The 24653-nt window shown below is 38.4% G+C and overlaps 1 protein-coding gene across 2 annotated transcripts in view; it reads right to left on the bottom strand.

Moving 5' to 3' along the window:
• The window catches only part of SYT14 (synaptotagmin 14), an 89594-nt gene extending 65511 nt beyond the window's left edge, over nt 1–24083 (bottom strand). For both annotated transcript variants that reach the window (XM_075749181.1, XM_075749182.1), the window contains exons 1-2: nt 23980–24083; nt 9949–9996 (exon numbers count right to left, since the gene is read on the bottom strand). In XM_075749181.1, the coding sequence (XP_075605296.1) occupies nt 9949–9996; nt 23980–23992 (61 nt within the window). In that variant the 5' untranslated portion in view covers nt 23993–24083. The remainder of the gene's footprint in view (nt 1–9948; nt 9997–23979) is intronic.
• Nucleotides 24084–24653: the final 570 nt, after the last annotated feature.

Below are 24653 nucleotides of genomic sequence, written 5' to 3'. Positions count from 1 at the left end.
CTTCAATTATTTTCTAACAGTTGGAAGTGTCAAGTCATTATACTCCATAGACGGGGGGGGGGACGGACCGTACTTTTTTGCATATAAAATACATCTGTGCCATGTTCAGCACCAGAATTATTTTGATTCAAAACATACTGTCATAAATTCTGATTGGATTGGGCATTAATTGTACCATGAAAAGCATTTTAAAAGACTTTCAAAGGTTCCCAGAGGTTTCTTCTACAATCATAAATCAATAGAAAGGCAGTACTTTCTCAATAGTCATATTTCAAATTCAAAAGTCCTACTTTTATAAACTTCATAATTATCCTCAGTTCTTCAGGAAAACAATGAATGTTTGAAATTCATAACAACATAACACAGTTTTAGAAATACTAAAAGAACAAATGTCTTACTACAAAGTTATTAAGACTAATTGAATTGCTAGCATGGAAATGGTATAGAAAGTTCTACTCATTACAGAAGTATTACATTAACATCACTTTAATTCACTTTCATTATTATCATCACTAGAATTAAAATTATTAGAACATAGAAACTTACCATCTCTTCATCTTAAATATAAAATTAGCATCTTTTTTCAAATAACAACTTCCCTGTTATTAAACAATTTTTCTTTTCAAAAAGATGTCTGAAACTCTTCAGAAAGTAATGGCATCTTTAAATAAATATCACCAAAACAACAAAAATCCTCAGATATATTAAAAAGCATTTGATGTTTTTAATATTAAATTAAAAAGCAGTTAATTTTTAAAATATGTATCTACCCCATGCCCCCCAATTCTATTTAATATCCAGTCAATTATTTTTGGACCTCTCACACTCCACATCATACTGCTCACTGAGCTAGTAATGTAGAGAGCCACATAGTTATCTTAGTGATGTTTTAATTATTCATTTACAAATGCAATACTATCTCTTCTGTACGCAAATTAAGTAACTAGGGGTACGATCCAAAAAATCTCAATTACCTTTAAGATCCTAGCACAAAAACATTTCGAATGAAAAATGTAAGCTTGTTTTTAATTTATAACCCATTTTGGTTTATTTTTTTACAACTTGATCTAAGATATTTTAGCTTTTTTAATTCTTTTAAATAAACAGGATTGCTGTTTTGTCTTTAGTCCCAAAGAAGAATTATTTATTGTTGTTAGCTTGTACACCATTACATCTTGATATTACATGAAAATAACCTATGTTGTCCAGCTGAAAAATATTTCCTTTCAAATGCTATTCATTGTTCCTTGTCACTTCCTACCTACTTGCTGACTTGCAAAAGAAATTAGCATATTTTCAGAAAGCTGAACAGGTTACTGCACCACAAAATAAGATTCATGCCTTGACTGACTTTTTGGCATGCTTGAATTATTTATCTCCAAACAGCACATATTTATTTCTCACAGACAACTCATGTCATAATGGAAAAAACAAACAAACCCCTCTATACCTCAGAGTCAGCTTGGAAGTACAATACTTTGGTGTGACCAATTACTCAACAGGAATAAAAACTGCACTTTGGTACGAGCCAGTTTACATGCAAATTATTTTTTTTTCTTTTATGACTAATTACATAGGATGGTCTCTTCTCCAAAAGTAAGTAACTGAACTTGAAGACTACCTAAGATTTTGTGCTCTTTCAAAACAGCTTTTATTTAACAAGGTAAACTCCATACACAAAGTTTCACAATAATTTAGCAGAATTATTATCTTCCTTTTTGCTGGAGTAATTGAAGAATTAATCACAAGGGAATAGAACCTAACTTACCTAGACAAATTGCTACATCTACAGGGGTATAGATATATTATATACAGGGGTATATATATTTTATCCAGGGTTGTGTTTGACTTAAAAAATTAAATTCTTAACTACCTGCACTGGTTTACAAACAAGATAACTCTATGTGGCAGCTGACATTACTATTAGAATACTTTCCCATTATTATTATATCTATTAATGTTTTTATTTTTTTAGCGACATTTAGGTAACATTACAACTGACACTTTTCTGTATAAAGATGCTGCCCCCCTCAATTCAAACTTGTATTTTGCCTTTCTTCTGCAGCACAGAATTCTTAACTTAGCCCACTACTGATGGGTACATTTGTCAGCTTATTAGGTTAAACACACATTATACCGCTAGTCTTACGATGTTCCTTCCTATGTGTTTGTTTCTCCTGCAACTTGCCCTTTGTTATACAGCAAGTTTACACACTCTCTGGTAAAAATTACAAGTAGGTGCAACATGAGCTACCTGTATTTCAACACTTTAAATATCTATATCCAGTATATTACCCTGAGTGACATGTAATTTTAAATGAATATAAACATGACATGACAATTCGAATTTCAATGCAGAATCAAAAAGCGCTTGTCCTAAATAAGAAAATTATTAATAATTTTTAGTAACATGAACCTTTCAGAAGTTTTGAAAGACTGACAGAATAAAATCAGGATGAAAGTGCTTATTTAACTTTCTATTTGGAATAACAATGCCCTTTAAAAATTCTATTTATAAACCTTTCAAAGTAATACTGGAGAAAACAGAAAACTTTCATTATCTGAAGTGATACATGATGCAATTTAAAGGGAAATTTTTAAAAAATGTCACACATGTAACATTGAGTAAAACATACGTGTCTGTTTACATGAAAAAATTAGTGGAATTACTGTATCACTGTACCAGCTACACTGGTCTAGCTCCAGAGTCATTTTTATTCCAGTGCAAAGTTATCAGGAATAATAGTAACTTTTTTTCATCATTTGGTTTATGTCATTTCACACTGGCTGAAGGATAATCTGCACCGCTGCAGAGATAAATCAGGACTTCCCCCCCCCCGCCTTGTTTTCTTAACATCTAATTACAAGGACTAATAAGAAAAAATACATTTTAACATCTAGGTTCCAGGACTTCCTTCACACAGGAAGAAAGTCTAGAATGTATTTTAATTAAAAAATTCGATTTATTTAATTTTATTATGAGCAATTAAATTACTTGACTAAATATTTACATCAAATAGAGTTCAATATACTTCATGAATTATAGTTTGTGTTAAAAAGGTTCAGCAAGTTGACTAATCACATACATAACTGCACAAGAATACTTGTATTAACTCTAGTACTGCCTCTGCAGTTTGTCAGGACTCCTTTCCCTTTCTTATAAAATACCATGCTGAAGCTGTCTCTTGGAGATAAAGTTAATTATTGGAAAAAGAGGACCGCAGGCTCCAAACTATCACTGATCTGAGAAAGAATTTAGGAATAACAGAAACCATACTCTGAGATGGAGATTTAAACTTTTGACAGAAATCTTTTCATTTCTAAGTTCTTATGGGCTGAGGAAGTTGTCAGCCCTGCTGATTTACCAGTCCCTCAATGTCTTTTCTCTCCAATATGGAATTCATCTCACAACAGCATAGTATCTCACAACAGAAATATTTTAAAAGAAACAGTAAAGGAAACATCACGTTGCTACTTGGGATAGACATAGATCACAGAATCATCTTGATTACCTCCAAATCCCAACAATCTGTTGCAATTACATAGCATATTACATGACTGTATTCTCCACACAGTGGGTAAGAGAACAGCAGTGATTATAGATTTTTAATGGCACTCTCAAATAATACTCCCAGTGCAAAAGCATTGAAGACCTGCAGGGGTCTAGAAGCTTGTGGTTTAAATGTTCATAGCTACTACAAAGTAGCTCTCCACTACTGGGGAAAAAAAAGTAAATCTATGTAATAAAAATCTTTTAAAACCACATTCTTCCTATCAGCCACTACAACTAACAACAAAGTGTGAGACAATCCAGGATTCAGACTTCTGAACAGCACAGTGATTAACTAGGATACATAGCAAAGTACTGTGCAGTAAAAATTATTATATGAACATTTTAAGTGAAGAAGTGCCAGGGTTTGGTTATAGCATAGTTCTTATATACAAAACTTGCTACAGAAGTAGTAGTGCATAGCTGGAGTTAACTGACCCCAGTAGATGCTGCTTTCCAGAAGACTCCAAACACAGGAGATCACACAGAAACATAACTTTGCTTCCTGTATGGGCATCAATAATCTCAAAGAAAATATTTACTTCCTACTGAACTTTCTCTAATCCACAATGCATAAATACAGATTAGCTTTCCAACAGAGTGCAAAATTTAGTATATATTCTGATGTTAATTCTAACATTATTAACTTCATTTTTTAATATGTAGCCATACTTTTATAATATCACCCAGATATATTAAGTTTCGCATTCACGGGATAAAGGACATAAAACGTCTTCTAGCCTGGAAGAGAAATATGTATTTGTCTATTTAAAATTAACTAGTGCACAATTATGAACAGATTAATTACTATTTTCTGCATATGTTATAAAAGTAGCTTTTACTTTTTAATGAAGAGTTTTTACTCCTATCTCTAAAAAGAGACAATGCACTTTACTTTGTACTGTCCACATCTGAATCCTTAAATGAGTACAAACAACATATATTTATCATGTTTTACATTAATGTGAGGTTGCCTAATTTAAAGTAATTTGCTACCATCTGCGGTATCACCTTTCTCTTGACAAAGAACAAGAATTTCTACCAACTGGATGACAGCGGAGAGGAAGGGGAAAAATTATTTTGCTTCTTTTTCAGAGGCACTGACTTAGTGTAGACTATCATAAAAACTGTAATATAACTTGAATATCAGATGCATTTGACTTTCAATAAAATAATGTGTCTACTTGTAAAATGAAACTCATGAATAAATATATTTTTTTCCATTTCAATTAAATGCAATTGGCAACTTAACATTCGGATACATGTAAATGGGTAAGGATAGCTGACCAGAACATTAAAGAGGACACAGTTCTACTTAAAATATACTTCTGACAAAACAAAAATTCATACCTTATCTTTTCAAAATTATTATTAAAAGTGACATTTTTCATTGTCAACCAAAGACATTGTCTTTTTGCAATTTCTTTCTTTTGCATATTAAAGAGCACTTCTGTTCCATTATTAGTCACAAAGGCAGTTTGCTGAATAAATTTCCTTTGTTTGCGAGACTGCTACAACAATAGAAAGAAAAGATCTTGCAAAAGAAAAAAGGGCTTAAAAATAGTTTTTAAAATCTGGGCAACTCAGACCTCACTCAGATATTCAATCCACATTTCCATGAATTAAATATAAAATACATTGCTGAGTTAGAAGTATCATTTTGCATTACTTCGAAAATACACAAAGAAACAATGAAAGGTGAAAGAGACCTAAAAATAAGATGGCCATGAATTTTCTGCTCTAATGTCACTTCTGTGTCGTACAGTATTATACATATCAGAATATATTAAAGAGGGTTTTTCTTCAGTTACAGCTCAATATTGTAAACACTCATGGCAAGTCTGTCTCATCTGTACAAACAGAACCTGAAAACAGCCTCAATTAAAATATTAGTACATCTAACAACAGCCAATTCCAAGTTAGACTAGCAGCCTCACTACAGTGAGCTACATGGCCAAAAAAGATAGATTTTTCTGAAGTCTGATCTCAAGTTCCCTAAATTCTTTTACGTCCATAGCAAATAACCAAAGGAACAACCTAACATAACTCTCATGACTCTCTCAAAAACATGTTAGGAAAACAGCCAGCAAAAAGGCAAACCTTTAACTGAGTAATTTCAAAAAGACCCTGTCACCTCCTTCTGCTGTCAAGAACCCTAAGTGACTGAATGAAATGATACAGTCACTACTAACTAAACTAAGTAGGACTCTCCTTAGCCAAGTCTTCAATTTATATTGTGAGATAAGAAGTAAGAATTTGAATATGTGCATGTACATAAAATAAACTTGCAATAAATAACAGAAGTAAACAAGAAGTTCATTTATAATAAAAGAAAAAGTACCTTTTTCCTTTTTCCAATTTCCAGAATTCAACAATGTGTAAATACAAAATCACATAAACAGTTCAACCACTTAGCTATGTCAAGCACAGGAGTCATGAATTTCAGTGCTGTGGTACCAAACTTCTGTAATAACTGATCGTACTTCTTTCAAGTTCTTTTCTATAGCTGGAAAGTGACTTGTTCTGTATCTTGCCGCTATCAGATGTTATATAACTGCCACAAAATACACACGTTTTCAGGACACACATACACACCCTATGTTTATGCATTTAGAAGAAGCCTCTATTTAAAAATACATACAAATTAGTTTTTAAGGTTTTCCATAAAAGCCTATTAGTTTTCTTACTCCTGATCAGCTCTTTGCAGATTCTTCTCAAAAATGTATGACCCTGCTAAAATGAAAGTGAACAAGCAAAACCACTATGAAAGTACTGTAATCCTTCCTGCACAGACTACAAGTGGACCCACCGCAGTCTGTCTTGGCCAACTATGAAGCTATAACAACATTATGTGACATGGGCGCAGGCCCTGTGCTAAGACAATTGCTACAACTTTGGTTAGTAAATCTGAGGTCTATATTGATACTGTATCTGAATTGTATTGTGAATGTGATATCATTAAACTCGGATATTCAATAAGTATTATAACCAGTACTTGTAAATCTTTGAGTCCTAGCTAAAAATAAATTAGCAAAGCAACTTAGTTTTATTTATTTCAGTGGAAGCATTGTTAACATCAAAGAGACTTTAATGACCCTTTTAAATGAAAAAGCAACCGTTCGCAGTCCCAGTACTGCAGCTTAGCGTACCTAAAAAAGTGAAAATAACAAATATATATTAAAAAAACCCACAAACCCTCATGGTTTTGGCTAATTTGAGGAATGCAAAACTTCAAAAAAAATGAAAAGCGAGGTTTCAAATTATTTTCATTGTAACAGCTGAATAACATTGTAACAGACATTTCCTTCTTAAGCTTTGGGGTTTGTTTTTACAGTTACATCTTCATATACAGATAAAAAGTTTTCATTAAATAATTTGAGCTAAATGGTGGTGTTACACATAGCCTCGCAGACCTTTCTGGTCCCTTTCCACATTTCATCATCTGATAGCCCAAGGTTCCTATTTTCCTAGCAAAACTGAAGGGGCAGGCAAGAAAAAGACAACTTAGGAAATGTGTTAGTTTGCTAGCCAGAAAGAAAAATTAATCACCAGTAACAGGTGTTCTTCAAGTTGTATAATCCCCATATAAATTCTAATTACACTCCATCACTCGACACTGGAAAGTTTGCCTTTGCATTATTCATAGAAGACACATGCTTACTTGCTTTTCCCTTTTCCCTATTCAGTACAGGCCAAATAAGACAGAACATCACTGTTTATCATATTAGTTGCTTCTCAACAACGTCCTTGGAAGGACTATGAGAAAGATGGACGGACAAGCAAAGCACAAATGTACACCGGATGTCTCTAAGAACTCTAGTTACTTACCCTGGCTATTTACTACTAATCTTTCTTTCAGAGGTTCCACACAGGCACTCTAACTCCAGTCACCTAGCAGAAAGCACTGGAGGCTTTCAGGCAAACTGCAAATGCAGAACCATTTTGTCAAACACTGCACCAACTCTCAAAGCCTCACAGATAGCATTCGACAAAAAGGAGTGAGTGAACGTTAGGAGTGCCAGGGTGTACTCTTGCGGGGCCACAGTCCCATAGACACCAGTGAAAAAGGAGAGGGGGACAGTGGAAACTTACCTAGCACCGGACAAAACTGCGGGGAATCATCCACATGTCAACGTGGATAGTTAATTTGTCCATCAAACTTTCACAGTGAGCTCACAGAGCAAAAAAGGCTTGGCTTTCGTGGCACAGGCAAGAGATGCTGAAGGGGAAGACCTCTATGCCACAAAACTTTTCAAATCAATCCAGTATAAGCTTGAAATGAGTACCCAGCGGCATTAAGGCCAGAGCTGGAAGGTTTGATTTGACCAGCTCCAGACTGCTGGCAGCCAGGAATTCTCAGCTTGGGAAGGCCTTTCTATTCTGAAGAGGTCAATACAGATCTGATCCTGGCAAACGAGCAGGCCTGGACAACTGGCAAATAAAGTAATTCTTACAAGCATGGCCATTACTCAGACAGTAAAAACATCTTGAATGTGTATCAGATGATGTAAAGTCTTAGATAAAGTAACAAAGACACTACACGACTGGACGACTTGTAGTATGATGGGAAGCACCTGCTGCTTTTTACGTACACCTCAAGTAGGGAGAGAGGACAGATGAGAATGCGTCCACTCCACACACTACCAGGAGAAATGTGTCAGTAACACGGCTGGGCATAGGGGCATGCTAGTTTAGAATACACATGGAAACTCTCATGAAGAAAAAAGGAACCCAACATATTGCAGGTATAAATGGCACTAAGAGGATACTTTTAATCATGCTTATCCTTAGGCTAATTTATACCTACCAATGCTAAAACGCAGGTTCCAACTGTTACTAAAAAAATGTTTATAACATCATATCAATGACAAATGGAGCTTAGAATCTAACATTCAAATCTAACATAGAACTGTAAAAAAAAGAACATCTTTTCAATGTAGCTTCCCAGCAATAACATTAAAAAAACCATACAGCACTGCCTCCAAGAATGCAGAAAAATTATTTTTCTTAAAATCACTACACTACCCTGAAATAAACAGTGATTAGCAAGATTAATAGATTTTGAAATTTTATCAGTAGGCTTCCAATGAGTTTCATAATTCAGAAAGAAAAACATACCCTATTACAGAAGAAATACAGAGCACTGCATGTACTGACTTATCCATCAATGGAAAAACAGACAGAAATAAAGAAGTTTTAAAAACAAAACAAAAAACCACCAGAACATAAAAAGGAAAAAGTCACCGCCCCCGAAATGAGAAAGAAGTAATAAAAAAAGAATTGATGACTCACAGTTTAAAAAAAATCAGAAAATTGCTTTTAATTACAATACTGTCAAACACACACGACACTCAGTAATTGGAAAAGATGACTTGTGACCATCAAGCTACTTTTCACCTGAACCGGTAGACTTAATTCTGAGGTCAGGAGACAATAAGTAAATGTTTCAAGAAAACCCCTGATTTTACTAAAGCCTTTAAGTGAATGCAATGGAAACTAACCTTTATTCAGAGGCCAAATAAAATTTCTTCCTACCAAGTATGATGTGGTTTGACAATAATATTGAGCCAGTCTAACACTAAGTTATCAAAAGTCTTGCAGCCCTCCTCCTCTCCCGCCACACTTTTTTACTCCTCTCTTTTTGAAAGCACTACGACTCTTCTGACCTAACGGTGAGTCAATGCAAGACACTAATCCTGGAAGAATTTATTTTTTTTTTTCTTTCTTAAGATTAGCTTTCAGATCAGAACACAGAGATTCAACAGCAATGCTGCAGAAAGGAGCGTGGGTCTGCAAAGAGGACAGAAAACAGAACTGTATCTAGCCATTATATCACTGAGCTGTACTGTCAAACTCCAACTTCAGTCATTGTAACTCAGCTTTAAACTCATAAAAGTCCTCTCAAGCTCAGCTCTGTTTCATGCTCTATCAATTACTGGTTTCATTACTGATACAGTTGTTTCTAAAGAAGTTTGAATCATTAGGGTCTTAACTGAAAACACAGGCAGAAATTGCCAGTCCATTACCCCAGTTGTTTAAGATATCCTCACAACTTTCTATTACTACTAAAAATCAAACCATCCTACCAATACCTGGATAAGGCAAAGATCAAAGTTTTTGTAGTTTCCTATCACAGCTGAACAACATTAACAACTTCCATGTAACTCAGTGAATATTGGAAGAGCACATTTTTCCTTCTTGAGAAAATTCAAATTTTATTTGGGAATTTCACAATATTTTTTTTTCTTTTTTTCATTCACAGTGTCAACCAAAAGATTTTACCACACAAAGATGCAACACTAAGATCCAGAAAATGTAAGACAGTAACATTAGGTAGCAGATTTCTCACAAGTACTATTCACAAGCTAAGAAGTTCACTTTCACAAATCATTGCTTACCTTTTCTAATGCAGATTAGCTCATGTACACCGCAAGTTCGTTCTCCACCTATGTGGAAATACATAATTAGAAAATATTAATAAATAAAGTGTATTTGGCTTCTTAATAAGGTTTCTAAACCGTGTAAAAGAAAAAGCTGTAAACCCATGTCATTTAATCAAAAAGCAAAAGATTGTTTTAACAAGTTTTCAATTTTATATATGATACCCTTTGGAGAAAACAACAAATGTACCTTTGGCTTAATATTGCTAATGATGGTGCAGTTTGAAGAGTTTTACATAGAATTTGTAAAGATAACATAACAAACACAAGCAAATTAACTGAAGCCACACTAATATTTCCTAAGTATAAAACATCATTTCCTGTTCTGAGGGAACTACTATCTACAGAAGAATTCTCAAAAGATCAAAAATATTTGTAACGTAATATAATGCCACAATAACGTTATGATTAACTTCCACGATAAAAAGAGAAAGCCTGCTACTAAAGGCTGGGTTTACCTGGAATTTGTACAAAATTTGAGACATTTATATGAAAGTAACAAAACTGTTGCTAGAAATATTACTCTTTAGTTTACATTTTAATAAAAAACATTTTAATGTTATCATTACAGGAGTAAACAAAACACCAACACATAGTGAGGACAATGAAGGAAGCCACAAAGGAAGGAGAATACATTCAGTCAACCATGCTCAAAGAGGAAGGTGTGATACAGGGACGGGACATGAAACGAACTATTGCTAAGCCTTGCAGGAGGAGGAATGGGCAGTTACAAACTGTTGAAGAGATTCTTTTAATGGTATCTAGAAATTGTTGGAAGAGTTGATTTTTTTCTTATGATTACTCTATATTGTATACATTTACAGTATTCACAATCGTCTTCTCTTTTAAATTAGTACATTTTGGAATGATACGCCCCATAGTCAAGCCTTAAAATTCCAAGCTACACCAAGCTATGGTCTATATTAATCATACTCTAACACCCACTAAGCTTTTTCACTAACAAAAGACTGCACATATATGAATACAGAACTGAAGGGAACTGCCTAGGTTTTCATTCCCAGTTCCCTGCAACCTCATGAAAATACAAAATACACAGTTCCAAAACCTCACAAAACATCTATTCCATATGCATTAATCACTACAGAAATCCAAACACTTCACAGTACTCTAAAACAAGCTTTAGGTAACAAAATTCTTTCCATCTCAAAAATGTGGAAATACATTATATAGCACTTATTACTCTCCTTCATTCCATAACAAAGGAATGATGCAACATAATAAATAATATTATGATAGAATATAACCAATATTCTAAACTCATAATTGATAACACTAACAGATGGTGTTGTACAAGTTTTAAGATACCCGTATTTGTAGTTAAATTTACATTTTAAAGAAACAACTGTAGGAAATGCATATATTAGAGGGGAAAAAGGATAAAAGGGATCAAAAAAATGGAATAAAACATAACTCTTCTAAAATAAAATTAAATGTCTGTGAGGTATGAAGTTAAAAAGAATCCTTATTTTATGTCAACATACTTTTTTTCATATTCAGTAATATGAAATACAAGCCTCAACGATAATCAAGTATCAATGAGTCTGATGATGCCATGAGTTTTATATAGTTACCACTATCACAAAACCCAGTTATAATAGCAATACAACCACTCCCTCTTTTCAGTGCATTCTAGAAGCTAGTCAATATCTTTTTCATTCAGAAAACATTTTGGAAGGAAAACATAACAAAAAGTAAGTAAAAAATTAATAGTCTGGTTTAATGACAAGGCTTTTTAAGAAAACAAACTTTAAAGACGACTGTAATCTTCTCCCAAAGTCATTGCAACCATCTTTGGGCTACAAGAGAAACCGAAAGAGTGACAAAATCTTCTCCCTAGGTTTTCTTCCCCCAATACACAAATTCAGCAGTGAAGAAAGAATAAAAGTTACTGGAAAAAATAAAATAATTTTTCATTACACAGATACTAGACAGTTAGTTAAAAATAAAGATTCACCTAGAAATGCCTGAGAGAAGAACAGTGAGCAGCATTAGATTTTAATTATATACTGCCCTTGGTGAAATCAAACAGCTTGAAATCTCATAATAAAATACTAATTGTAGGTTAGGATTTTGCATTGTTACTCATTGTTTTCTAAAGAAAAGTATCTTTTTTCAATCATTTAGATGCTAAAATATGATGGTGTTCCACTAAATAAAGCCGTTACATTAATCTTTAATTACTTTTTATTGACCACAAGGCTATATAATAAATTGATACAATTCAACATGCATTCATTCAGGATTTTAATTTTTTCCCTTTTATTTTGTTAGAAAATGCTGAATGGTATTTCTTATTTTATATGTGATTAACCTACTACTCTTTTTCCAAACTGCTTTTGGATGGAAATCAACTTAAATAAAAATACACCAAGTGACCTAGATGTTTTGAAAATAAAGTTGAAGAAGCATCTTTTATATTTTAAATTAACCAGTTTTCTAAACACATGAAATATTATCCTCAAGTGACCTGGGCAGATTCTTCTTTTCCCTAGTGCTCTTCAAAACTGTTGAACTAATACACTATCGACACCTTGCTTTTGCTCACAGATTAACAAATGAACACAAGTTTTTCTGTTTTTCCAGCTCCCAAGAGGTGTCTCAGCTTTGAATAACCTAGTCATTGAAAGAAACTAAACTGAAAATATAAAAACATTTTGAATTACAGCAAGATGTCAACTGCTAACTTAGCATTTCAGTCAGAAAAGGTTGGTTTTGTACCAGCCCACAAATCCCAAAGGTTCAGTGGCAAGACCCTCCTAAATTTTACAGTCTTTAAATGTTACTTTAAAATAACTGATTTTAATATAGTGGTAGGTCACCATACTTTTATAGTTAAATAAAATTTAAGTTTGACTTAGATACAAATTGTTATTAATTCTGTTCTGACTATGAGCATGATCTCCTATTTAACAGTTCAAAGTTTTACATGAATTTGCATATCAAAATACATAATACTTTGTCCAAAATGTAATCTGAGAATACAAATAATCCACTTGGGGACATAAAGCTTTTCATAATTTCAGACAAGGAAAGCAAAATGAGAAATAATGAAAGACGAAATAATTTTAAAATTGCACATTTAACAAAACATTTGAATTTTCTTGAGCAAGAAAGACCACCTCATGGCCCTAAAATCTAAATCATTCAAACATCTAGTACAAACAGAATGGTCAGATATTTGTCCTGGTTTTGGCTAGAATAGAGTTAATTTTCTTCCTAGTAGCTGGTATAATGCTGTGGTTTGGATTTAGGATGAGAATAATGTTGATAACACACTGACATTTTAGTTGTTGCTAAGCAGTCAGGGACTTTTCAGCTTCTCACGCTGGCCTGCCAACAAGGGGGCTAGGGATGCACAAGAAACTGCGAGGGGACACGGCCAGGACAGCTGACCCAAACTGGCCAAAGGGATATTTCATACCATATGACATCATGCTGAACAAAAAAACAGGGGAGTTGGCTGGGGGACTGGCTAGGCATCGGTCAGTGGGTGGTGAGCAATTGTACTGTGCATCACTTGTTTTGTACATTCTTTTACCATTATTATTTCCCCTTCCTTTTCTGCCTTATTAAACTGTTTTTATCTCAACGAATGAGTTTGTCCTTTCCCCCCTCCCCCCCCAATTTTCTCCCGCATCCCACTGGGCAGGGGGTAGTGAGCAAACAGCTTTGTGGTACCTAACTGCCTGCCAGGTTAAACCACAACAATGTTTTAGAGGCAGCTGAAACACCTGATTAAGTTTAATTTTCTCTATTTAAGACAGAGATTTTGTACACCAAGTCTCTATTTGCCAAGATGACTATCACAGCAAAAAGATGAAAAGTTGTACATCAAAGAAGATAAACCACCACCTTAATTTTGTATTGATTAAATGGTAAAAGTTTTATGTCTTTCTAAAACTAGTACAATTAAAAAAAAAAAAAAAAAGTTCTACAATGTTGGACTTTAGCTGAAACTCCACTACCAGCTGCTGAAAATAATTGGCTAGGAAATTTAACACAGGCATTACCATAGAGTGATTTAGCTTGGGAACAACCTCTGGTGCTCTGAGAGACTTCAGAGCAGGACCACCTTTACAGGAGGTTCCTCTGGGCCTCAACCAAGTTCTGCAAGGACCAAGATTCCATGACCTCTCCAGACACCAGCAGCTCCGAGGGAAAGGTGGGGAAGGTGTCACCCCCTCCCTGTGAGCATCTCTTCCTTATAGCATTGCCTCGTGCGCTTTCACTGTGCACCTGAAGAACCCATCTCCATTTCTTACACCCCCTTATACAGTGAAAGACTGCAATAAGAGTCCTCTTCAGGTTTCCCCAGACTACATAAATGCATTTCCGAAGCCTCTCCTCATGTATCATGTACTCCAGTCCCCCACCAGCTTAGCAGCACTCTGCTGGAGTCTCTCTGATTTGTCAATCTGTCTCATACTGGGTTAACACAGCTGGATACGGGGTCAGTCGACATTGCTGCAGAGGCGCGTGACTGGTCCACGTTCTACTTGCTGTTCACCAGGACCCTCAGGTTCTCTTGTGCAGAGTCTGTTCGCAGCTTGCAGTGCTGCATGGGGTTGGACTTTTTGTTTGTCCTTGTTGAAGTTCATGTGGTTCCCTTCAGCCTATTCTTTCACCTTGCTGAGCACGTGCCAGACAGCAGCCCTGCCCTCCAGCACATTAACTGCTCCCCTATCTGGCATCACCCACAAACTCAGCGAGGCTGCATTCCATCCCTTCAATAAACACGTCACACAGTCTCAGTTACAGCATCAATACTGTGGTGCAACTTAGGGTACTGCATATAAAATACATTATTCTTCAGCAACAAATCCATATCCATAGCTGTAGCAGAACGTTACACCATATCACAGAAGTCTTTGTCATCAGATGTAACTTGGGACATATTTTTTATGATACTTTCCTGCTGAGGATTGTATTTTAATTAGCATTTTCATAAGTTTGGACTACACTCAACAAACATTCACTTAATATTTTATTCAATATTAGACAACTACTTTTTCCGCTGACAATCTGTGAAATTCCAGTGCAGAATGACAATACCGCACAGGTTGAGTAGCACAAACAGGGTGAGGGGCACAGCGTTCGTTACAGCCCTTGAGAGCACACCTTGTCAAATTACAGAGGAGTAGCTGCTGCTCACGCACAGCAATGGCAAGAGACTTGCTGTGGTGGGTTGACCCTGTCTGGAGGCCAGGTGCCCACCAGAGCCGCTCTATCTATCTATTTATCTCCCCCTCCTTCACTAGACCAGGAGAACAGGTATAACAAAAGGCTTGTGGGTCAAGATAAGAACAGGGAGAGATCACTCACCAATTATTGTCACGGGCAAAACAGACTCAACTTAGAGGAAAACTCATCTAATTTATTACCAAGCAAAACAGAGTAGAGGAATGAGAAATAAACCCAAATCTTAAAACACCTTCCCCCCACCCCTCCCATCTTCCTGGGCTTAACTTCACTCCTGGTTTCTACCTACTCCCCCCTCAGCAGCACAGGGGGACGGGGAATGGGGGTTACAGTCAGTTGACCACATGTTGTTTCTGCAACTCCTTCCTCCTTAGGGGGAGTACTCCTCTCATTGTTCCCCTGCTCCAGCGTGGGGTTCCTCTCACGGGAGACAGTCCTTCACGAACTTCTCCAACGTGAGTCCTTCCCACGGGCTGCAGTCCTTCACGAACTGCTCCAGCGTGGGTCTCTCCCACGGGGTGCAGACCTTCAGGAGCAGACTGTTCCAGCATGGGTCCTCCATGGGGTCACAAGTCCTGCCAGCAAACCTGCTCTGGCGTGGGCTCTTCTCTCCATGGGTCCACAGGTCCTGCGAGGAGCTTGCTCCAGTGTGGGCTTCCCATGGGGTCACAGCCTCCTTCAGGCATCCACCTGCTCCAACGGTGGGGTCCTCCATGGGCTGCAGGTGGAATCTCTACACCCCATCATCCTCCATGGGCTGCAGGGGGACAGCCTGCTTCACCACGGTCTTCACCACGGGCTGCAGGGGAATCTCCGCTCCGGTGCCTGGAGCACCTCCTCCCCCTTCTTCTGCAGTGACCTTGGTGTCTGCAAAGTTTCTTACATCTTCTCACTCCTCTCTCTGGCTGCAAAAGCTCTAAGTTGTTTTTTCCCTTCTTAAATATGTTATCACGGAGGTGCTGATTGTCTCAGCCTTGGCCAGCAGTGGGTCCATCTTGGAGCCGGCTGGCATTGGCTCTGTTGAACATGAGGGAAGTTTCTAGCAGCTTCTTGCAGAAGCCACCCCTGTAGCCCCCACCCGCTACCAAAACCTTGCCACACAAACCCATTACACGTGCATTTCAGCAGAGCTCCTTCATTCTTCCTCTGTGACCCCACATCAGACACAGCCATAGTCAACCTACAGATCACAGGTAAGACTGGTCACCTGCCTTGAGCATGCAGGATTGTCAAATGAGAAGAAAACAACAGCGCTGTGGAGCAAATGCATAAAATAGAGGTATTTTGGTACAGAAACATAAAAGGGGATACAAGTGAAAAAGCCTACCACACTGTTAATGTTAACATGTCTGAAGCATGTGGAAATACTAATGCTTTCGCTATGAATACAAGATACTTAGGAAACCCCTTCTTATGCAAAACTGTTTCATATAACATACTACAAATTTATTCTAAAAGACAATTATAATGAAAGTGTTCTGGCTTACATACAAAACTACTCCTTGAAAAACTGCCTTATACCATGAACTTGTGCATGTTGTGCAGTTCTTCTCTCTGTCCCACCACCTCAGAGAATAAAATAGAACCACAGAGGTCACAGAGAAAGGTAAAAAAAGTCAATAAAAATGGATAAAACACAAATGGATTCCATATGAGGAGTAATTTAATAGACTAAGATTATTGGACCTGGGAAAAAAGACACAGCAGATGGTGGATGTAAGCAGGTGAATAAAGAACAATTATTTACTATCTAACCCACTAATAAGAGAAATAACTATCAGATTAAATTAGCAGCAGATGTGTTCAAGACCAGAAGTTTTCAAGAGTAAAAGTTAGAAGTCAACATTCTGGCTTTATAACACGAACTCCTAATGTAAAGACAATTTCCTCTGCTAGCACCATTTAAAATGATCGCCATCTATTAATTTCTTAGCCTAAAGATATGGCCATCTACCTGTCCTGACTTAAGTTAATATTTTGTGTGTTGTTATCTGACCTTAAAAAGTAGTGACAAACATTAAAACTTTTTTCGCCCAGAAAATATTTGAATTTTAATTACATTTGTAACCAACAGAACCAACTACACTGATCAATGAATTAGCAATCAATGACAATTAATGAAGAACAGCATAGCCATTTCTGTTTCTCAAATTTTGCATCTGACCCTACCCACACTGAAATAAATGGAAGCATGTCCATTGACTTATGGAAGCCAAAAAGAAACGGAGATAGCGCAGATTTTCTAAGCTGGCTGTGTCATAAAGTAGAGGGGTCCTCTGGGACCTTCTCCCTCATCACAAAAATACTACTATCTCAGCTTCCTTTCTACCCAGAATGACAAGACACTTCTCCTTCCCTACTCTTCTGACAACTGAAATACAGTTAGCACTAAAAAAAAAAAAAATTAATAAGTTTTTTATTTTACCTTTTTTTCAGTCAAATACTTCTTCAGATAAATCTTACTAGTGGAAATGAAGAGCTACAGTAAATATAACTAGCAACAGAAATATTCAGTATAAATGGTTCAAATCTGACCTAATATAAAACCTCTGGATAATTTTTCAATAAGAATAGAAAGAGAACCAGCAGCTACAAGAAGAATTGTTACTTCACTGCAAATGACAAGATTAAATATACATTGCCAAGCAATGTACACTGCTATCAAATGTTTTGGAAATAAAAAGGAAGACGCCAACAACAAAAGTTGACAGCAAAAAAGGGATAAAAATTCGTATGACTTTTAGCTAATTCCTACAGGTTTTAGTTAACACTGCTGAATCACCACTCTAGAACAAAGTTTCACAACAGAAAGTAAGCTGAGAAAGATTTCTCTTTTTTTTATGATCAATGATCTATGGACTTGTGTGTATAATTTATTTTAAAAGTGTACATTTTAACAATTTTAGTTACTCAAAGAAATTGTGAGAAAAATATACTCACAGAAATAGTATTACTAACTGGATTTCTCGTATTTCAGATAAAACAGTAAGTTTGTAATACAAAGGGAAATTACTACCAAGAAATTATATTTCAAAAGATCCCAGTTAGTAGGAAGACTGCTTAATTTAGACTACAAACCAAAAATACCTGTAAGATGTGTGTCAATCATACTGAACCTACCACTTCTCACATCGAAGAATACATTCCTGTGCAGAATGTGACCTACTAGTACACAAAGTCAACACTCTTTTGCTGTCTTACAATTAACTTTCCAAATCATCCCAATGTTTCTCCATCTCACTGTAGAGACAGATTTACACAGAAATCAGAAAACATCTCCCACCTCCAAGAGTTAAACACTCAAAAATTAGGAAGTGCAAAGATAAAATGCTGACTTGAAATCCTCACTTCAATCCCCAGGAGCACATTCAATTTTATACACAATATAGGACCTTGGCCTTATGCAGTCCAAAACCTGACAATATTCGGGAAAAAGCCTGAGAGTATCAGCTGTGGATCCCTTGCATCATTCATTACAAAAGCTGGAGGAAGTGTAATTGAATCAGGCTGGGAATAAGGTGAGGGGAAAACATGACCTAATGGTTAAAGGAACTGAAAGTTCTCTGGAAGACAGCAAGACTCTTTCTTCTCTTACAGATCCCCTGTATTTTGATGGGCAGTAATATGAGCCAACATTTTTAATCAGGTAGCGACTGTGTGTTTGCGTTCCTGCATGCCCATCTTGAACGCCAAGAGTTCCAATTTGCAAAAGTGCTAAGCATTAAAAATAAACAGCATTCAAGAAGAATTTCACCGTGAACACATCAACTGTTCTTATACCAAGTATTGTAGTTTCATCTCAGCCCACGAGAAGCTTGTCAAAAAGAAGTCTGTAGAGCATTAGAAGTTAGATTATTTTTTTTTTTTTTAAGAAAGGTAGCCCACTCTGTTACCTAAAAGGCAATAGAGACCCGATGGCTTGCTTTATTTGAATAGATCCATAACACTACAGTGATGATGTAACACAAATCCAACCAGGAAATTGGTAATTTTGCATATGACATAAGGTTCTACTGTCATCAGCAAGTAATGTAGGGAATCATCCTTACAATGACAATTAAAAAAAATAATACCAGGCAACACTCACTGAATAGTTTCCACTACAGACAGTGAGTGAGCATAAGACAACATTAAACAGATCCTGTGTGGCTGATCAAATCTGATACCCTGACATTTCATCCACCCCACATTTAACAAATGTGTTTAAAAGTGGGCCTAAGTACAAAATACAGCTTCTTACATGTAGGCTTTAATACTGTTGCTGCTTAACCCTTGCCCTGGCTGCATCTACTTGGACTCAGAAGCACTACGGCCAATTCAGGTCAGCACTAACTTGAGGATCTCTATGTCCTCTTACACCATCCTAGTACACGCTGCAGCGACACCTTAATATCCCAGGTAACTTGCAAGTCAAGATAAAACTGTTCCCTAGGCCAGACTCAACCTATGAGCCACACATATGATACTCCTACCTCAGAACTGTACACAGTTCATTGCTCTTTCGTTTCCCTTTCTGGATTCTGGAAATTTGCAACTAGGCATAATTCTCATGTAACCTGTATGAAGCAGTACTCTAAATCCTCTCTCTTCTTATACCCATAAACAAAATACAGGTTCATTCAGTAATTTTTGTCTTTGTTTCCCAAAGAAATGAGGGTTATATAATTAAACAGTTCATTTCCTGCCCCATTCTCCAATTGCTTACAAATTCACTCGCTAATTTAAGCCAAAATGGACAGAAAGTTTTAAGAACTTCATACTTTTAGGATTCTGTTTCATAAAAAAAATCAGCAGTTAAATACAACACAAACACAGACTCCACCAAACACAGGGTCAGCCACCCAGCTGATGAATCCATGCACAGCACACAGCTGCAGCTAGCTGCCTGCTCCCAACCAAACAGCTGGCAGATGAGGAAAGAGAGGGAGGACAATCTTGTCAGCTCAGGGCACTTCAGAGACGCTCAGAAGATGGAGGGACAAAATGAAAGGTATTCAGAAGCCTAGACACATGACAAGGACTAGCATACTACATCAGGAAGGACAAGTGTTACTTGATCACAGGGGGAAAATATGGGAAGCCATGTTCATTAGCCTCATTACTCTAGAAATAACTTATTAGATGACAGCACCACCCTGCAATCCTTTCCTCTCTACTAGATTCCTTTTATCTGTATGGCTTATTATTCTCTTCAGGACCCCTTCTCAGTTCTTAACATTAAACTCCTCACAATAGAAACCACAGGAAAGAGTTCAAATTCAAAAAGAATTCACTCTGTCTGAAAAAGTTAATCTCTAAACATATTTCCCTCCTTGAGAAACTTACATTTTTGTATAGCCTATACCATGTTACAGCACGTTCAAGTGTGGCCCAAAAACCTGGTAAAAGTAGGATGAGGATATGCAAGATATGCAATTCTACCTTAGGTTACAAAGCATCCCGCTCCAACCTTTACATTTCTTTTCCCTCCTCCATGCAATTGCAATGTGATTTCCACTGCTAGCTCCTCACCCAGACCTCAGTTAAAAAGAACTCCTAAGGCAGGTGCCAAAGTTTTACTATTGCTCAAAAGAAGAAAAGCAGCATAAAGAAATCAAAGTCACGCTGCCATGAGGAATATTATCATGGTGATGCTGAAGGATTCTCAGAAGTGACTCCTCAATGCTCCCTCTTCACAATCCCAGCAAACTGCCACAAGACCCCAGACCTGGGCAGCTGCAGGTCACAGGCTACCTGCCAGTCTGGGTTTACTATTGCTTTCAGTTTGGCCTTACTCACTACCATATTTGCCATCCTCCCTGTTCTGATACTCTCCATATTAGATTTAACCTTCCCCTATGAAAAAGTGGAAATATTCAGCAATAAATAACCTTGCATCTTAAAATAGAGGTCCTACTTAATACTAACATGAATTTTGTTTTTGAAGAGAAATATACAGACCTAAGAACCGTAAATACAAGTCTTTAATCTCATTTGAGCCAAAACTTTTCCAATTGGGTTGCCCCCTGCTTTCTCCTATCAAATCTGAGATTGCCTGACCTATGCAAACTATATACGTGATGTCTTTACAAAGAAATAAAAAAGAACAGGTTTCAACATGACATTTTAACATGACATAACTTTCTAAAGAAAAAAATGTAATTGTTTCCGCAGTCATTAATTAGGGCTTTGAACTTGGCCACATGAAGAATACTTGTCTTTTAAAATTCTGTCAGTGATCATAATGCAAAAAAGTGGCAAAGCGTTCTCACTGATCAAAACGACAATGGTCATTTGCCATGACCAATGGCTCCCTGGTTCTCTATAACACTTGATACAAAATGCCTCACTTCTACAAAAACATTAGCTTTTAGTATTAGAACCGATGTAAGTAGTTATGATGACAAAGTGACACTGGAAATGGTACTTCGAGATTTTTAAGAACAGCCAAAAGCACTTGATTTCTTGCGGCTAACAAATCCTATTATAATTTGAGCTCTTTGAATTTTGTGCACTCTTCACATATAACTGTATATGTCCTGCTTTGAAGGAGTTTTAAACTATTTTATATTTATTCTTCAATCAAAAGTTTTCAATCATCTAGCTTGTTTCCCATGCCTTTACCAAAAAAATATATATTAAAAAAAAATCCAGAGAATTGCAGTGTCCTTAAAACTGAGCAAAGCTTTTTCTCTGTTTGCTTAATTAAATACATTTACAAATTTACTGGGACACAATGTAAATTCTGTATTTTGACACTTTAGACTAGAAGTCCTGTGGTTTGATCCTGACTTCAAGAGTTAGCATTCACCCAAATCAAGCTCATATTTACAAAGACTGCTGGCCAGGAAATAGTACTGCTAAACAGTCAAGGCAAGGTACTGTTGCACAAGCACGAGGGAGAGAACACCAAAATGAGGAATAAAAGCTGTAATACCTACTAACAAATCTACAGCAATCAGCTATTTGGTTGACAACAAAGAGGATGCTGCATGCCTGCTACAAATTACAGCAGAAAAATACACTGGATTTTCTGTCTTCAGAAAGAGTACTAGAACAAAACCTAGATCGCTTTCATGATCGGATTTTTTTTTTTTATCCCGCCTCACATTTAACTGTAAACTATGCACCCAATCCCATTTTGGCAATTTCACATTAAGTGTCTACAAGACGGCTGGGCTATTTCTAAAGTCTGGCCCTAATGAGAAGTATTGCATTCTTTTCAAAGGCTAGATTTCTTAATTGATTCATGAGGATTTGCTTTAACTTTTAAGAAGTAATACCCTAAATCCTCGGAAAATATTAAACATGCATTTCACATTTTATGAATATTTCCAGATCTAACAAATTCTCACAGATTTCTAGGATAATGCAGCCTAAAATGAAAACAAAGACAGATTTGAAGGACTGATTTTTTTTTTCCTGAGCTCAAGTTGTGTAAAAGTCCAGATCCAGCAGAAATTTCTGCTATCTTCTTGATAACATTAAGAAGGCTTTTCAACAGAAAAGAACCTAGCCAATTTAAAGCTGGCCAACTTAGACTCCTGGTGTACACAGCTTCCAAGACAGGGTGAACACACAGCTTTGCTTGCGCAGTGCAAGTTCTCTTTACAGAGGCCTGAATTACTGATTCAAGGAAAACTGACAGCACAGAAGCATCCCACATGCAGAACAAACAAGAACAGTTTGTTTTTTCCCCCTCACAATGTTTTCCTAGATTCTTTAAGTTACAACAACAGATGCTTTCAGAAAGCAACATCGTGGTAGAGGAAGCAGCATACCATAAGACGTTCTTTTGCTGGAAATAAAGTTCTGGGATTTTATTTTTTTAAGGATTTTTAACAAGGTGCAAAATTACTCTCAGAATCGAGAGGAAAGGTTTGGAAACAAAACTCAGAAGCCCTGCCTTTCAAGACGACCATCTCCAAACAAACCCAACAAGTGTCTAGTACATCTCACTCCTTTGTTGTTGTTGTTAAGTGATGACTAGAAAGATCTGAGGACCCAAGCTTCCATACGGCCCGTTAGCTCTCAGAGAGCAGGGAACCTCCCTCGCCTGGGGAATCAGTCTTCAGAGACTTCAGGGCCAGGAGGGACGATTACTTTTAAAGCAGTTGGCAAAGTCTCTCCGGGGAGGATGGATAAAACTGCGCACGTTCAGCAACTGACATTTACAACCAGGGTGCGGGTTCTTCCGAGACACCCCCTCGCTCCAGCGGTCTCGGACCCGGCGGCGGGCAGAGGCGGCACAGCCCCGGCCCCATACCGGCCCCGGGGGGAACCGCCCGCCCCCTCCTCCCCACCGGAGCAAGGGCGGCTCACGGCACGGAGAGGATGGCTTCGTCCTCCTCAGGTCCCCTCCGCGGCGCCCACAGGCGCACGCCCGGCATCCCTGGGGCAGGCGGCGGAGGAGGGAGAGGAAGGATGCCGGCTACCGTGCCAGGGATTATTTACCCCTTCCCGGCTCTCCGGTACGGAGACGGGAGGCGGGAGCGGCGACACTCACCTCTCCCTCACGCACGAAACAGCCCCTCGGCTGCAACCCCCGCCGCCGGGGCGCGGGGGTGGGGGAGAGAGGAGAGGAGTCGCCCCCCTGCCGCCCTCCTCAGCCCGGCTCCGGGCACCGCCGGGCGGGGGGTACCGCTCGGCTTTGGTGCGCCCCCACCTCACGCCGCGGTGGGAACCTTCCCCCCCCTCCCCCTCCCCGCGCCCGGGGGAGGAGAGGGAGAGGAGGGGGCTGGGGGAGGGGAGCGATTCGGGGCGAGAGGAGCCCGTTATTGGCCTACTTACCATCAATCGCCATGATCCCGGGGTGGGCCGTACCAAGTGGAGCGCACGCAGGAGAGGCGCTGGCAGGCGCCGCGGCTGCGAGACGGGAGCGCCGCGCGGGGCCGGGCGGGGGCGGCGGGGGGGGGGGGGGCGGGCTAGCGGAGCGTGCCGAGGCGCGTGACTCCTCCTCCCGTCGTCGCCGCCGCCGCGCGCGCGTGCTCGCCCGCCCGCCCGCGCTCGAACGGCGGCCGTTGAACCGGCGGGGCTCGGCGCCGGGCGCGCGCGCCCGCCCATAGCAGGCTGGAGCCCCACCGCCCCGCCCAGCCCCGCCCCGCCCCGCCCGTCCCTCAGCGGCCGGCGGTGCGGGCAGTCGTGAGCGCCCCCCGGGTTTTGGGGAGAAAACGCTGATCTTCGTCGAGGGGAGATCTCATGACTTGCCCTGGCTCTGTTTCCGGGGGTTTGCTTCCCAAAGCTGTCAGACGGCTGTGGTGCCGTAAACACCTCCAGAACTTCACGCACCCAGCACCTGCAGTCAGGTGTGTGGAGCTTCCCTGTGTTCGTACAGGTACCGACCGCACTGAGTGCCCATACAGCCCTGTAAAAATGCTGAAAAAAAGTCTTGCCTTTGCTAAGTAAGGCAGCTGAAAGAGAGGAAATGTCAGAATTAAAATTGCCCGTGCAGTCTTGCCTTGCTC

The sequence above is a fragment of the Balearica regulorum genome, chromosome 3 (genome assembly GCF_011004875.1).
Source record: "Balearica regulorum gibbericeps isolate bBalReg1 chromosome 3, bBalReg1.pri, whole genome shotgun sequence".
NCBI classification, from domain to species: Eukaryota; Metazoa; Chordata; class Aves; order Gruiformes; family Gruidae; genus Balearica; species Balearica regulorum.
This window is presented reverse-complemented; position numbering and strand designations above follow the sequence as displayed.